The sequence below is a fragment of the Neovison vison genome, chromosome 7 (assembly GCF_020171115.1).
Source record: "Neovison vison isolate M4711 chromosome 7, ASM_NN_V1, whole genome shotgun sequence".
NCBI classification, from domain to species: Eukaryota; Metazoa; Chordata; class Mammalia; order Carnivora; family Mustelidae; genus Neogale; species Neogale vison.
Genome location: NC_058097.1, coordinates 55,408,379 through 55,421,746, shown reverse-complemented (window position 1 = coordinate 55,421,746; position 13,368 = coordinate 55,408,379). Strand labels below are relative to the sequence as shown.

Here is a 13,368-nt window from a genome sequence, read left to right as displayed (position 1 = left end):
AAGAGGAAGATGGGGGTGGCTGTGAGAGCCCTAGTCTTTTCTCTTCCTCCGAGGGGTCGCAGGAAGATGCGGAACTCTCAGATGTTGGATTCTACCCTGGGAGATATTCAGGCCCCTTTTGTCCCTTGGGTCGAATGTTTGCTCTGCTGGGAAGGGCAAGAAGATGGCAAAGGACCCTGAAATCAGACACAGGGCTCAGCCAGTAGCAGCTGGGAGAACAGCCCAGGGTTCTGTTCAGCCTTGCTGCCTGGGGGGCTCAGCTGGGGCTTGGGAAACAGGACCCTATGCTCAGGGATGCTCCAGGCTGGCTGAGGGGTGTGTTTCCAAGGTCATGCACCAAGGGTCCGAAGACACCCATGAAACATTCCTTCCTTATTGTAGACAAGAGAGGGGCCTGGCCCTCAGGGGCTAAGAGGTTCCCCCAGGAGGCTGGAGCTGACTCCCAGCCTCCCAGAGGCCACCCTCTGGAGGCAGCAATCAGCCAAGCAGGGAGCTGAAATGGATGTGCCAAGTAACAGCTGGACATGTGCAAAGGGTTTACGATAGACAGAGCAGAATCATTCGGCCTCATTGCATCCTTCTGTAGAATACAAATGCGCAGCCTCTCCAGCGGTCCCTCATTGTCTCCTCCCAGCTCAACTCCTGGGAGGAGCTTGGCTGGGATACTGTCCATGGTGCTGATACCCCCAGGGCTTGGGAGTCTTACTCTAATTCTGTCCCACACTTTCCATTCAAGACAAGGAGCGTTACAAAAAAGGAAGGGGTGGTGCGCCCGGGTGGCTCAGTGGGTCAAAGCCTCTGCCTTCGGCTCAGGTCATGATCTCAGAGTGCTGAGATCAAGCCCTACATCCGGTTCTCTGCTCAGCAGGGCGCCTGCTTCCTCCTCTCTCTCTGCCTGCCTCTCTGCCTACTTGTGATCTTTGTCTTTCAAAAAATAAATAAATAAAATCTTAAAAAAAAAAAAAAAGGAAGGGGTGGAAAGGGCTGCAGGGAGTGTGCACTGGCCTCTGTCCCCATCACTCAGGGCAGTGAGGGTGCTGTGGACATCACTGCAGGAAGTGACTCCACGTTCAAAGGACCAAGTCCAGGCTGCCCCCATCGGTTGGTAGTGAAGGAAGGTGATGAACCTGACCCTGGGTCCATGTTCCTGAATATCCTCAGGGCCTAGAGCTGGTTCTCTGGCACAGGCTGTGTCAGGAGCACAGGCTCCTGACCCCACCTAGAGTCCTGGGTCTCAGCAGCCCCCAGACCCTGGGGAAACTAAGAAGCCATTTCTGCTTTGTGGTTGATCTGGCAGTATGTGTTTGTGTCTGGGTGTCGTAATTCCTGTAAAAGAAGAAGAGGCCTCTGAGCCCCTGTCACCTTCATAGAACACATCTGGGTGACTTTCAGCTTCTAGGTCAACCTGGGCTGCTCTATGGGAGCCTATTTCCTCCCAGTATCCCCTGTTCCTCTCTGCTCTGCTGTTTCCTGAACCTCAAAGCACAGTCAGGGGCAGGTTGGGCGCAGATCTTCAGCCCCTTTGGGCTTCGGGGACCAGAACATTAGGTGCCCACACTCACCTGGTAGATAGGAATGGCTGTTGTGGGGCCGGGCAGGGAGTCCTAAACAGGAGAGAATGGGTGTTGGTAGACAGAGAGGGAGGGTCATTTCTCTATGGGATTGACCAGTTCTGTCTCTTGAGCAGCTTTCTCCAAGCCTGTTGGCCCACACCCCAGTCCCAGACCACTGCCCACTGCCCCCTTTGCCCCATTCCTGTTATCCCAGGACCCGTGGCTGATGCCCCCAGTGCCTACCCTGCCCCAGGCTGGACTCCAGTGTTCCCACTGGCCAGCTCAAGGGAGCAGGGACAACTCAGGACATGGTAGGAGGGTGGTCCTGGCCCAGAAGAGGGTTCAAGCCTGGCCAGAACAAGTAGCTTTGTCCTGGCTACCCCGGGAGAAGCAAGATCCACTCTGTGCTGCTGAATTGGTTGGATGCCCTGGCTCGACTCTGCACAGCCTGGACCCCAGTGGAAAGAGTGATGGAAGGGGTGGACTTACCTGGGATTTGGAGCTGCTGGTTGGACCATGCCCTGGGAACAGACACAGGAGTTAGCACTGTGAAGAAATTTGGGCTCACCCTCCCCAGAGTGGACAGGTCTGCAGCTCTCAGACAACCAGGGAAGCAGGAGCTGGGGGGAGAGCATTTTAGGGTCTCACCTGGGGGGAGACCATTTTAGGGTCTGGTGAGGGCCAGGTATTGACCTATGATCCAAGCCCCACAGGCCAGGGAGTACAGCCAGCTAGCTGAGATGCCCATGGTTAAAGTCCTAGAGAAAGGTTCAGAGTCTCCAGGGGAATGATTGGTAGGAGTGGACACTGGGGCAGGACCATGGGGCTCCCAGTCCCGCCTGGGCGGAAGAGATACTCACGGGGGGTGGGTGCCGGGCAGCAGAGCTCTCTGAGGTCATGCCAGCCACTGGCTCTAGGAAAGATCAGGCTTAAGTGGGAGGGATGCTGGGAGAGGTCACAGCTTTGGTGTCAGAGCAGGGGACGAGCAAGGCAGGGCTTAGAGAACCCCTCTCTCCACCAGTGCTGTTTAGCAGAGGATGGGCCCAAGAGAGGGGATAAGGAAAGGCCTTTGAAGCCCAGAGGGGAAGACCTGCAGGATGATGGGTGACTAGAAGAAAGTGTCCTGAAAATGGGAGGAATCAAATTCAGGAAGGAAACAAACATGAGGGTTTGACTGTGTGGAAGGGTCAAGGCTGCAGTTCTGTGTACAGGACACTTGGGCTTGGGGAGCCCCGGGTATGCTGGGTCCCTGAATGTGGTTTCTGCTGTGGCCAGACTCTCGCCCCCTCAGACCAGGAGATGCTGAAATGGGATAGTGTCCCCCTGGCCTGTCAGGGTGTTCCCCTCTCCATTGCGTGGCCCTGACCAGGAGCACCCTCAGATCCTGAGGCTGCGAATCCCCCTCACAGAGCATGGGGACTGAAATAAACCACAGGAGGTGCCCTTTGCTGAGCACTTAGTCCTGTCATCACTGCTGCAGATTTGCCAAGTGACCAAGACAACCTTGAGAGGCTGTTCCCTAATTGTCCCTAATTTATACCCAAGGAGGCTGTGAAGGAAGCACCTCCGTCAGCAGCTGGCGAGAAAGGAGCCAGATGGAATGGGAAGGAAAATCCAGGGGGCAGCTGGGAGCCTGGAAGAGCCCGTCCAGAATTCTAGGTCAGGACAGAGTCTCCCTCCTGGCTGGGGACAGCTGCAGAACAGGATCAGTGTGTGGGAAATGTCATCGTACCTTCCAGTCCTTGTGCGGAGCAGGAGACAGCCTAAGGTGGCCACCAGTGCCAGTCCGACCAGGACCCCAACTGTAATGCCAACCATGGACCCCACAGGGAAGCCTGTGGTGCTTCCTTCATCTGAAGAAGAAGAAACAGAGGGGAATGAGTCCCAAGTCAACTCCAGGCAAACCAGGAGGGGCCATGGGGGAAGGGCCTGGTTAGGGAGGAAGAGAAGGCATTGAGGTCTGGCTGGTGTGTGTGTGTGTGTGTGTGTGTGTTGTCACCACAGTACCCCCGTACCCTCCGTCACTGCATCATTTCTGTTCCTCACACTGCAACCCTGGACTTTGTCTAATCTCCAATTTTCCCACCACCTCAGGGCCAAGGCTGGCATCCTGTTTATTTTCTTCTCATGTTATGCCTCTTCCCTGTGTCTTCTGTCCCATCCTTATTGATGGTCTTAGAGAGAGGCTCTTACCTGTCCACTCAACACTGATTAAGGAGAATAACACCAGCTGACTGCTTTCGAGGTCTGCTCTGTGCCAGGCATGTGGGAAATATTTATGTTGACTCATCTGCTGCTTCCCTGCCCACGAGGGGCCAGGTGTCACGCCCACTGTGCACAATGAGCAACTCAGTGTGTAAAGGGCTTCACTAAGGAACAACTTAGTGTTTAAAGCGAGTACTATAATCAGTAAACCAGTGAAAGTCAGAGAGCTGGAACGTGATCAAACCACACTCATCCCAGTTCCCCGAGACATTACAGCTGGCAACAAAAATGTTAATAACCAAAGGACAATAGTTGCTAAATTTGACTGAGCCCCGAATCTGAGTGTGACGCTGTCTCAGGATTTCATCTCATGAACTCATACTAACTAACAGCTGTTCTTTCCAGTTTTAGAGAAGAGAAAAATGAGGTTCAGGGGGTTGAACGTCTTGCCCCAGTTCCAACTGGTACAAATCAGACCAAGATGCTAACAAGATTCATCTAATTCTGGGGAATTTTATCCACATTGCCCTAGAGGCCCTGAAAGAAGCTCCCACCTCCTGCAGGCCTGCACCCATTTTACGCTGCCTGCCATGAAATATTAGGGAGGAAGGGGGAGAGTTTGAGGGTCACTCACAGCTCATATCCAGCCTCACAGGGTCACTTTTCCTGGAATCACCTGGGTTGGAGACCTCACACTGGTAATTCCCGGCATCCACCTTCCTGACAGGGCGTATGGTGAGGGTCCTGTTGTCCTGGGACAGTGTTATCCTCTCCATGAGCTTTAGACTCTGGCCATTGAAGAGCCACCCGATAGAGACCTCAGGATTATTTGTGGAGCAGGTCAGGACCATAGAGTCCTTGTCTTCTGTGACTGTGGTGTTGCTGGCATGGAGAGTGGGCTGGGCCAAGGGCTCTGCGGGGAAAACCAGGAGGTGGCTGATGAGAATGGGCCCCTGGGCATGGAGCCACACTCCTTCCTTTGAGATGCCAGCCATTCTGAGGGCCCTGGCGAGCTCTGTGAAGGTACCCCAGAGGATGGCCCTGCTGTCTGCAGAAGGATGAGTGTCTGTGTTCAGGTGATGATCTGTAAGGAGAGGTCTGTCCCTCACCCTCTGACCCTCAGGTTCCCTCTAGCCCTTAGTCATGTGTCTGCTCCACCCAGACATCACGGTGGCATCAGCACCAGGAACCTCTAGCTCGTGTGGCCAGCAACCTCAGTATCATGAGCAAGAGCCGGATCAATGACCAGCAGAGAGTGAGGGGATGAGCAAGGGGCAGGGGTGCTGAGGGAATGAATGACCCATCATCTCTTCAGAGAGGCATCCGGGGAGCAGGATCCCAGAACGTCTGGCCAAGAGGTCCCCTGCCCTCCAATGGGAGAGACACCCACACCCTTCCCTCCTTCCTTCCCCAACAAAAGCAACTGAGTTTCCTACATGTGGACCCTGGCCTGGTTTCAGGAGCAGAGAGGGGAACAGAAGTTCAGTCCTTTCCCTGACACCCCAGCGGGAGGGACAGGAATACAGCAGGAAACAATCAGATCTGAAGTCCAGCACAGGGAGCTGAGACCTGGGCTTCTGAGGGGCCGCCAGCTCGTTCTGCCTCTGATTGCTGACGTGGGATGTTGGGTTCCAGAGCAAACATGGAGGGAGCCTCTGTTTGCTCTCACCGCCCACACCAGCATCCCTCCCTCTGACGGAGGAGAGGACGGGGCTGTGTCTGCACACAGAACCGTGGTCACTCCCATCTGCTGCTCCTCAGTCTGTGTGACCCTGATTCAGTGACTGTGCCTTGGTTTCCCCTTAATGCACCAGGAAGAATGGTAAATGTCCTCTACTTTCTAGGCCTGTGCATTATCCTTTAAACAACCCCAAATACCTGACCCAAATTTGGGCTATAGCAGCTGGCCGATCAAACAGCAGCTGTTACTACTTTGCTCCACAAGAGAAGGTTCCCTGGGCTTGATTCTTGGAGGAGGAGGGGTGGCATGGAGCTTCTCTTTGCTCTGTTCCTCCCTGGCAGTGCTGCCCTTCCTCTGGGGACCCCAAGTCCCCCAGAGCAGTTGGCTAATGGACTGGGTGCTTTTTAGGTCTGTGTTGTCCATGCTGACCCTCAGGTGAAGGGCCAAGCTCGGCCCCTCCCCAGATGTGGCTCTTGAGACTGAACCCTGGCTGAGGACCAGCTCAGGCAGCCAGAAATGGTTGCTCCCAGTCAGGTCTGCCCAGGAGCCCCAACCTCATCCCGGCACAGATGCCCCAGGGTCACTAGAGTCAGGAGCCCTGAGATAGTGGTCTGGGATGAGCTCTGGTGAGGATATCAGGGCCTCCCCAAGCTTGGCCCTGACTGACCTTGCAGGTTCTTTCTCAGATGATCCCAGAGTCTGGATTCCAGGAAAGGAATTCCAATCTTAGGAAGTTAGTCTCCACTGTGTGTCCTGCACTAAATGCTGGAACCCTCCCCTCACACAGGACATAATGCAGAGGGGGAAGGAGGCCCAGTCCTGGCCTGTCATCCTGTGTGAAGCAGGAATTCACCCCAACCAGCACCAGAGGTGAGAGGGAATTACTCACGGAATATGCGGACCTGTCCAGTTACTTGTGCCACTTCATAATTTCTATCTACGATTTGTAGAGTGTAGTATCCTGTGTCCTTCAGGGTGATGTTCCGGAACAGCAGGGATCCATTGGGGTACACTGTCTCTCTGCCGCTGTGTGCAGGTCCTGGGATAATAACTCTTACATCTACTATATATGATACAATATGACGGTTGGCCTCTACCATGGCCCCCAGTTGAAGCGTCTAGTATCCCCAGGCAGATTGTGGACTTGCAGAAGGACGTCCTTCCCTTCAGTAGCACTGGGCGGCACGGGCTCCACGGTGACTTGGGCAATGGTGAGTGGGTTCCAGAGGGTTAAGAGCGAGACTAGGAGGGAAGGGAGCAGACGACCAGGGTCTGGACCTAGGTGTTGGAGGGAAAGCTGGGGCCCTGCAGATGGAGGAGGTCCTCATCCCACAGCCTCATCCCCCCCCCCCAGTGTGTGAGTGTGTCCGGTATCTGTGTGTCTGTGTGTGTGTCTCTGCTGGTCAAGGTCAGCGGCATGACCGCACTGCTTCTCCTCTGAACTTACTGCCTCTGTTTGGAACAACCTCCTCCCATGTCTGTCGCTAACTCCCTCACTGCCCTTAGATACCTGCTCACGCTCAGGGGGTCCTCGGGAGAGACCTGCCCTGACTGCCTCCTCTGAAGACACTCTGTCTCCACGTCCAGACCTTTCCCTGTTCTGTTCCCTTCATGATGCTTGTCAGTACCTGACCTCACATTCTAGATGTCTCTGGGTGTCTGTCTTCGTCCCCACAGAAGTGAGCCTGGGGAGCATGGACTCGTCTGATGTGTGCCGTACCCCCGTGGTGGGGCAGGTGGCAAATACCGGGGCTGAATGAATGTGTCCCCAGGGCCCTCCAAGTCTGGCACTTGTCAAGATCTCAGGTTGGTGGGAAGGGACAGCAATTAGGGTCCCTGGTTGTTGTTATCATCAGTTTTTCAAATTCAGTGCTCAGTGATGAGTAACTTGGGGAACAGCCCTTGGCTCACCACTTCCAGATTCTGAGATAGTCCTGTCGCTGAGCGGCTCCTCCAGTCCTGCCCTGCTTCTCTGTCCCCTCTCAGAGCCCTGTCCTCCCTTGAGACCCCAGCCTTCCTTTTTCTCCCATCCTCCCACTCCCTCCCAGGGAACTGTCCCTCTCACCTGCCAGCAGGAGGTCCTGCCAGGGGACCCGTCCTCCTCGGGGAAGGGCCGAAGGGGGCTCCATGGTGTCTGCTGCCCGTTCGGTCCCTCCCTCTGTGAGAAGAGCTTCTGCTCCAGAAATGCTCAGGAGAAGCAGTTGTCCCAATGTTGGCTCTGTCTTAAGTGGCCTCGGAGGCAGGAGTGTGGGGCGGGGTATCTGCCAGGGCCCCTCCTTTCCCCTCCCCTCCTTCCTCCACCCCTTACCTCCTTCCCCACTTCCTTGTCCCCTTCTTCCCCTTTCATTCTGTCTACATTTCGATTCCCTGACAAGGGTTGAGGCCTCTCCCTCTTCAGCTGTGATTTCCCAGCATACGGGAGAGCGCGCCCATGCCCTTGTTGGGACAATCACAAGCCTGTTGCGTTGGGGTCTGGAGACCCACAGAGCTCAGGGTCAAGGTGCAGGGACAGCGCCCCCACAGCCCTCTCTCCTCCCTTGCCAGGGACCCGTCCTCCTCGGGGAAGGGCTGAAGGGGGCTCCACGGTGCCTGCTGCCCGCTCTGTCCCTCCCTCTGTGAGAAGAGCTTCTGCTCTAGAAAAACTCAGGAGGAGCACTGCTGTTCACACTTGTCCGCTTGGCCGCCCTTCCTCCCTTGGCTCTGAGGGGCCCCTGAACTGAGGAGCACTGGGCGGAGGCATGTGGGATGGGGGCGGGGTCTCTGTCAGGTCCCTGCCCTTCCTCCCTTCCATGCTCCTCCCCTCCCTCCTGACTCTCTTGGCCCCTACCCCTTTCATTTCTGTCTACAGTTGGGTTCCCTGACAAGGGCTGAGGCCTCTCCCTCTTCAGCTGTGATTTCCCAGCATATGGGAGAGCGTGCACATGCCCTTGTTGGGATAAGCACAAGCTTGTGGCGTTGGGGTCCAGAGACCCACACAGCTTGGGGTTAAGGTACAGGGACTAAGGTACAGGGACAGTACCCCCACAGCCCTCTCCTCCCCTTGTGGCTTTCCCCTTCGGAGCAGGAGCCTGGGGCCTGCCTTAGGAACTCCTGTCACCTGGATGTCACCCCCACTGTGCGCTGGAATCACTGTGGAACTGTATCAAGACTGTGAATGCCCAGGGGACACCTAGAAATGCTGCTTCAGCAGATGCACAGCCAGGCTGAGACCCCATGATGTGGGGGTGGGGCCGCCTCTGCCCCTCCTGTGCCCACGAAGGGTCTGCAGATCCTGTGAAAATGTAGAGTCTGACTCAGCAGTTGTGGAGTGGACCCCAGAGTCTGCCTCTACTAAGCTCCCAGGTGATGCTGACCGTCCTGGCCCGGGGAGCACACTCTGAATAGCAAGACTGAGGGGACCTGGTTCTCTTTGAGGATGGCCCTTCTCCCCACTCCCCTGCTGTGTCCTGGCCTTGAGTCTGTGGGCACCACACACAGAGCCCCAGGGTCCCCAGATCCCGGGGATGATTGCCGTTTGTAACAGAGAAGGCCAGCTGGGCACCGGTCTCCCCAGTGCTCTCACAGGCTCTGGGGAGGTTGGACTGACTCCTGGCGGCAAGGTCCCAGAGGTGACTCTGGGGGTGAGAAAGGGGCAGGCTGGATGATGACAGGTGAGGGACCCATAGTCTATCCCCAGGTGTCCCCAGCCCAGCCTCTGCTTCCAGGGGCATAGACCCAGGACCAGGTGTCTCAGGAGCTCCAGTCCCAGGTGTGAAGGGAGTTCCCTGTGTGTCCTGGGAAGAGAAGAGATGATGGGAGGTCAGGTGGCCACGGCTCCTGGAAATGTTTCGAGGAGACCCTCCCTCTCTGTGTCCATTGGCTGAACTGTGGCCCAGAGACAGTCCATGTACTCCTGAACATCCTGGGCAGTCTGTGTCCTCTGCCTGGGGGACCTTCCTGTGGTCACCCTGCTTTCCCAATAGGTGGTGCCAGGCAGGGCACGGGGAGCTGCACAGGGACCCCTGACAGATCAGTGCGCTGCTGGGGCCCTAGAAGGAGTGCTCAGGACAGAACAGGCATGTGGGAGGGACCCAGAAGAGTCTGTGGGAGAAAGGAATGGAAACTAGCCTCCTCAGCCAAAACCAGCTTCGGGGTTTAAGGTCCTGTGCGTTGCCTGCATGTCCCTATGTCACCCCCCTGGAGGCGAGTCTGGGGGCAGCACAAGGGCTGCTGACCAGGCTGCAAAGGGTGAGGGTCCCTGAGCCCTGGGCAGAGGTGAGGGTCTGGTCAGCCCGGGTCCTGGTCCCTGTGGATCCTAGATTGCCCGACTCCATCCCAGGGCTGCATGAGCCCAGGGAGAAGACAGGCACAGTCTAGAAGATTCCTGCTCTCATGTCAGGAGAATTGTCCACCCAGAGGTATTTGCTCCCTCAGCATGAGCTTTCTTTCCTCGAGATTGAGGGTCTCGAAGGGTCTCTTGAGCCTTTGGGGAAAAGGCACTGGCCTGAGGGGCTGGACCCCACAATGTCCTGTCTCCCCATCATAACAGGGAGGGGAGCCCTCCTTGTCCCTCTCTCTCCTCTGTTCTAGGTGTCTCCACAGGAACCAGGAGCTGGGGGCAGCCCTTCCCAGAGACTCTATCCCAGGGGAAACACAAGCAGATGCTGGGCTCTCCTGTCTTGCCTGCCTGGGAAGTTCCCCCTCATTCCCCAGGACACCTTGGGCTACTGAGACATCTTCAGGGAGACATAGCAGGTGCCTCCACAGACCAGGAGCCCTCAGGATGAAGAGTCAGCTCCTGATGTCTTTGGAGGTCAGGGTGGGGCTCTGAACTCCCCTGGTATTAACCACACCTAGGGTTTGTGATCCAGAATTTGTGCGAGGTCAGATCTCTGAGAGAAGAGGAAGGACACAGGTTGCCCACAAAGTCATTCACAAGATCCAGATGGGAGGGGGTGTCCGGGTTGTGGGAATGAATGGGGGTCTGACCTCTAACTGTAGGAGGCCCCAGTCCTCCCTCCTGAATCTAGGAGGGGTAAAGGCCCGACAGCTTACAAGGTCAGCTTTGGACATGTGTTGGCTTCCTCCCATGCTGATGCCAATGGCGTCAGTCTGCAGGGAAGAGGCTCTGACCCCAGGTTCACATGGGGGGACATTGTGTGCTTTCCCTCATGCCCTCAGTGAGTATTTACTGGGCATCTGTGATATGTCAGGCCCTGGGCTGGATCCGGGGAACTCCACAGAGAACAGGACAGATGTGGGCCCTGGACTCGTGGGATTTACCCTGTACCAGGGCCAGCAGCACTAGAAAGTCATGGCACTGAGGAGTCAACTATAATCAAGAGGAGGGCCAGGAAGGGAAAGTATCTGGTGCGTCTGGAGCACGCCAGGGGGTCTTAGCTGATGGGGGTCCCATGGAGCACTCCTGAGAAAGTGACCTTTCTGCTGAGACTGGAAGCAAGAGAGGACCTTTGCCCCTTGAAAGACAGAGGATGTGGAGGGACGAGCTGTCCACAGAGGGACCAGTCTCAGCGGGCAGTTGCCTGGCTGGCCAGAGGGGCCGACGGGGTCCAGTGCGGGGAACCTGGGGAGACAAGAGGACTGTGAGTGAGTGAGGCTGGGGAGGGTCAGACCCTGATGGGCTGTGAGGCTGCTGAGGAAGGCTCTAGGCTGCGGTGTAGCTCTACCGCCCTCTGGTGGCCCATTGCAGAAATGCAGAAGAAAAAATCCTGCTATCCAATTATTTTATGTATTTATACATTAATATTTTATGAATGTAGAATTTTAAACACTTTATTGAATATAATTGACATATAGGAATTTCAACATATTGAAAGTGTAGGATTGAATACATTTTTATACAGGCATGCAGAGAAGTCATTCCTACATGAAGATTCTGAGTATCTCCCTTCCTCTCAAAGTCTCCTCAAGGCCTCTTTATTCTTCATTCCGCCCCCTCTGACGCTCCTTCCCCGTGTTCCCATGTAACCTTACATTTGCTTTTGCTGTTATCAATTACTGTGCATTTTTTAGAATTTTGTGAAAATTTGAACCGTACACTATGATTTGGGCTGGGGCCAACTTTTTTACGCTTTGTGGTTTTTAAAATAACCCACAGCTGCATTTTATTGAAAGTACCCTCTTTTTTTTCTATCCTTTAGTTTATCCCTTTTGTTTCCCTTTTCTTTTTTAATTAATTAATTAATTAATTAAAAAATATTTTATTTATTTATTTGTCCGAGTGAGTGAGCACAGGCAGAAAGAGTGACATGCAGAGGCAGAGGAAGAAGCAAGCTCCTTGCTGAGCAAGGAGCCCGATGTGGGACTCAATCCCAGGACGCTGGGATCATGACCTGAGCTGAAGGCAGCTGCTTAACCTACTGAGCCACCCAGGCGTCCCTCCCTTTTCTTTTTTATCCTCACATTGGAAGGATTCAGAAAGTTGTTTTTTTAATTTATTCCCTCATTTATGGTTTTCAACTCTGGGCTATTACAAGCACACCCGCCAGCAACTTTTGTGCACAAGCCTTTGAAGCAGCTGGAGCTTTCACTTCTCTAAAGTAGAGTCCCACCCATGAGTGCAGTGACGGGATCGCTGAGGAGGCACACCTTTAATGTCTGGAAGAACACGCTACAATTTTCCAAAGTAGCTGCAAGTATATTTTCTCCTAGCAATGTGGGAGAGTTCCAGTGGCCCCCCCATTCTCGACACTTAGTTTGGAAAGTCCTTTCACTATTTTAGCCAGTCTGCTGATTGTAAAGTGGCATCTCGGTGTGGTGTTCAGTTTGCTTTCAACTGTGAAAACATTTTTCATTTTCCTTTATCACTCTTCTACCTTATTAACAGTTCATAGGAGATCTATCCTCTGAATAGTGTTCCACTGTATGCGTGTGCTGCACTTTCCTCAACCATTTGTCTGTCGATGGACATTTGGGTTGTTTCCATACTTCGGCTGCTGTGAACAGTGTTGCAGTGAACACAGGTGTGCCTATATCCTCGAGGTCTTGATTTCAGTTCTTCTGGACAAATAAAAGCTGGGTCTTAGTGTAGCTGTGTGTTTAATTTTTTGAGGACCCTCCATACTGTTCTCAGAGTGGCCGTGGCTGTTTGCATTCTCATCATTGGGGTACAAGGGTTCCAATTTCTCAACGTCCCCACCAATGCTTTTTTTTTTTCAATAATAGCCATTGCAACATGTGCAACATGTGTGTCATAATAATGTGTTTTAAATTTGCATTTCCCTTTTTCCATATATCTGTTGCTGTTGGAGAAAGGTTATTTGTTTGTCGCTTTTTACTATCTGGTTGTAGGAGATCCTTACACATGTTGGATATTACCCCCTTATCTGGTAACATGGTTTGAAAATATTCTCTTGCAGTTGGTAGGTTGCCTTTGCATTTTGTTGATGGTTTCCTTTGCTGTGTAGACACTTCTTCGTTTAATATGGTCCCACTTGTTGATTTTCCTTCCTGTTGCCTGTGCTTTTGGTATCATATGCATGAAGTCATGGCCAAGACCAATGTCATCAAGGGTTTCCCCATGTCTTCTTTCATGACTTTATGGTTTGGGGTCTTATATTTAAGTCGTTCACTCATTGTGAGTGGATTTTTGTGTATGTGTAAATTAAATGTGTAATTTCGTTCTTTGGCCACGTGGATACCCACTTTTCCCAACATCGTTTGCTGAAGAGATTATCCTTTCACACTGTGTATTCTTGACACCCTTGTCAAAGGACTGATGACCGTATACACAGGAATTTCTTGAGGGCTCTGTGTTCTGTTCCATTGTTCTGTCTTTCTGGCCATACTGGTGGTACCTGAGACTGGCTGCAAACTCACATTTGGCTGCTCACACCCCGAAAATCAACACATGAGGGACAAGTGATGGTAGATGAGGAAGGTTGCTTTATACAGGAAGCCAGCATCCTGGGAAGATGGGGGACTAATGTT

At 53.7% G+C, this 13,368-nt stretch overlaps 1 protein-coding gene across 1 annotated transcript; it reads right to left on the bottom strand.

Annotated features, from left to right (window-relative positions):
- Positions 1–946: 946 nt before the first annotated feature.
- On the bottom strand, positions 947–7,683 carry LOC122912000 (carcinoembryonic antigen-related cell adhesion molecule 3-like). The gene is given in 9 exon segments (XM_044257243.1): positions 947–1,326; positions 1,563–1,604; positions 2,043–2,074; positions 2,414–2,466; positions 3,286–3,406; positions 4,393–4,671; positions 6,329–6,544; positions 6,547–6,681; positions 7,505–7,683. Coding segments are annotated over 9 exon segments (1,008 nt in total). The 5' UTR covers positions 7,569–7,683; the 3' UTR covers positions 947–1,260.
- Positions 7,684–13,368: the final 5,685 nt, after the last annotated feature.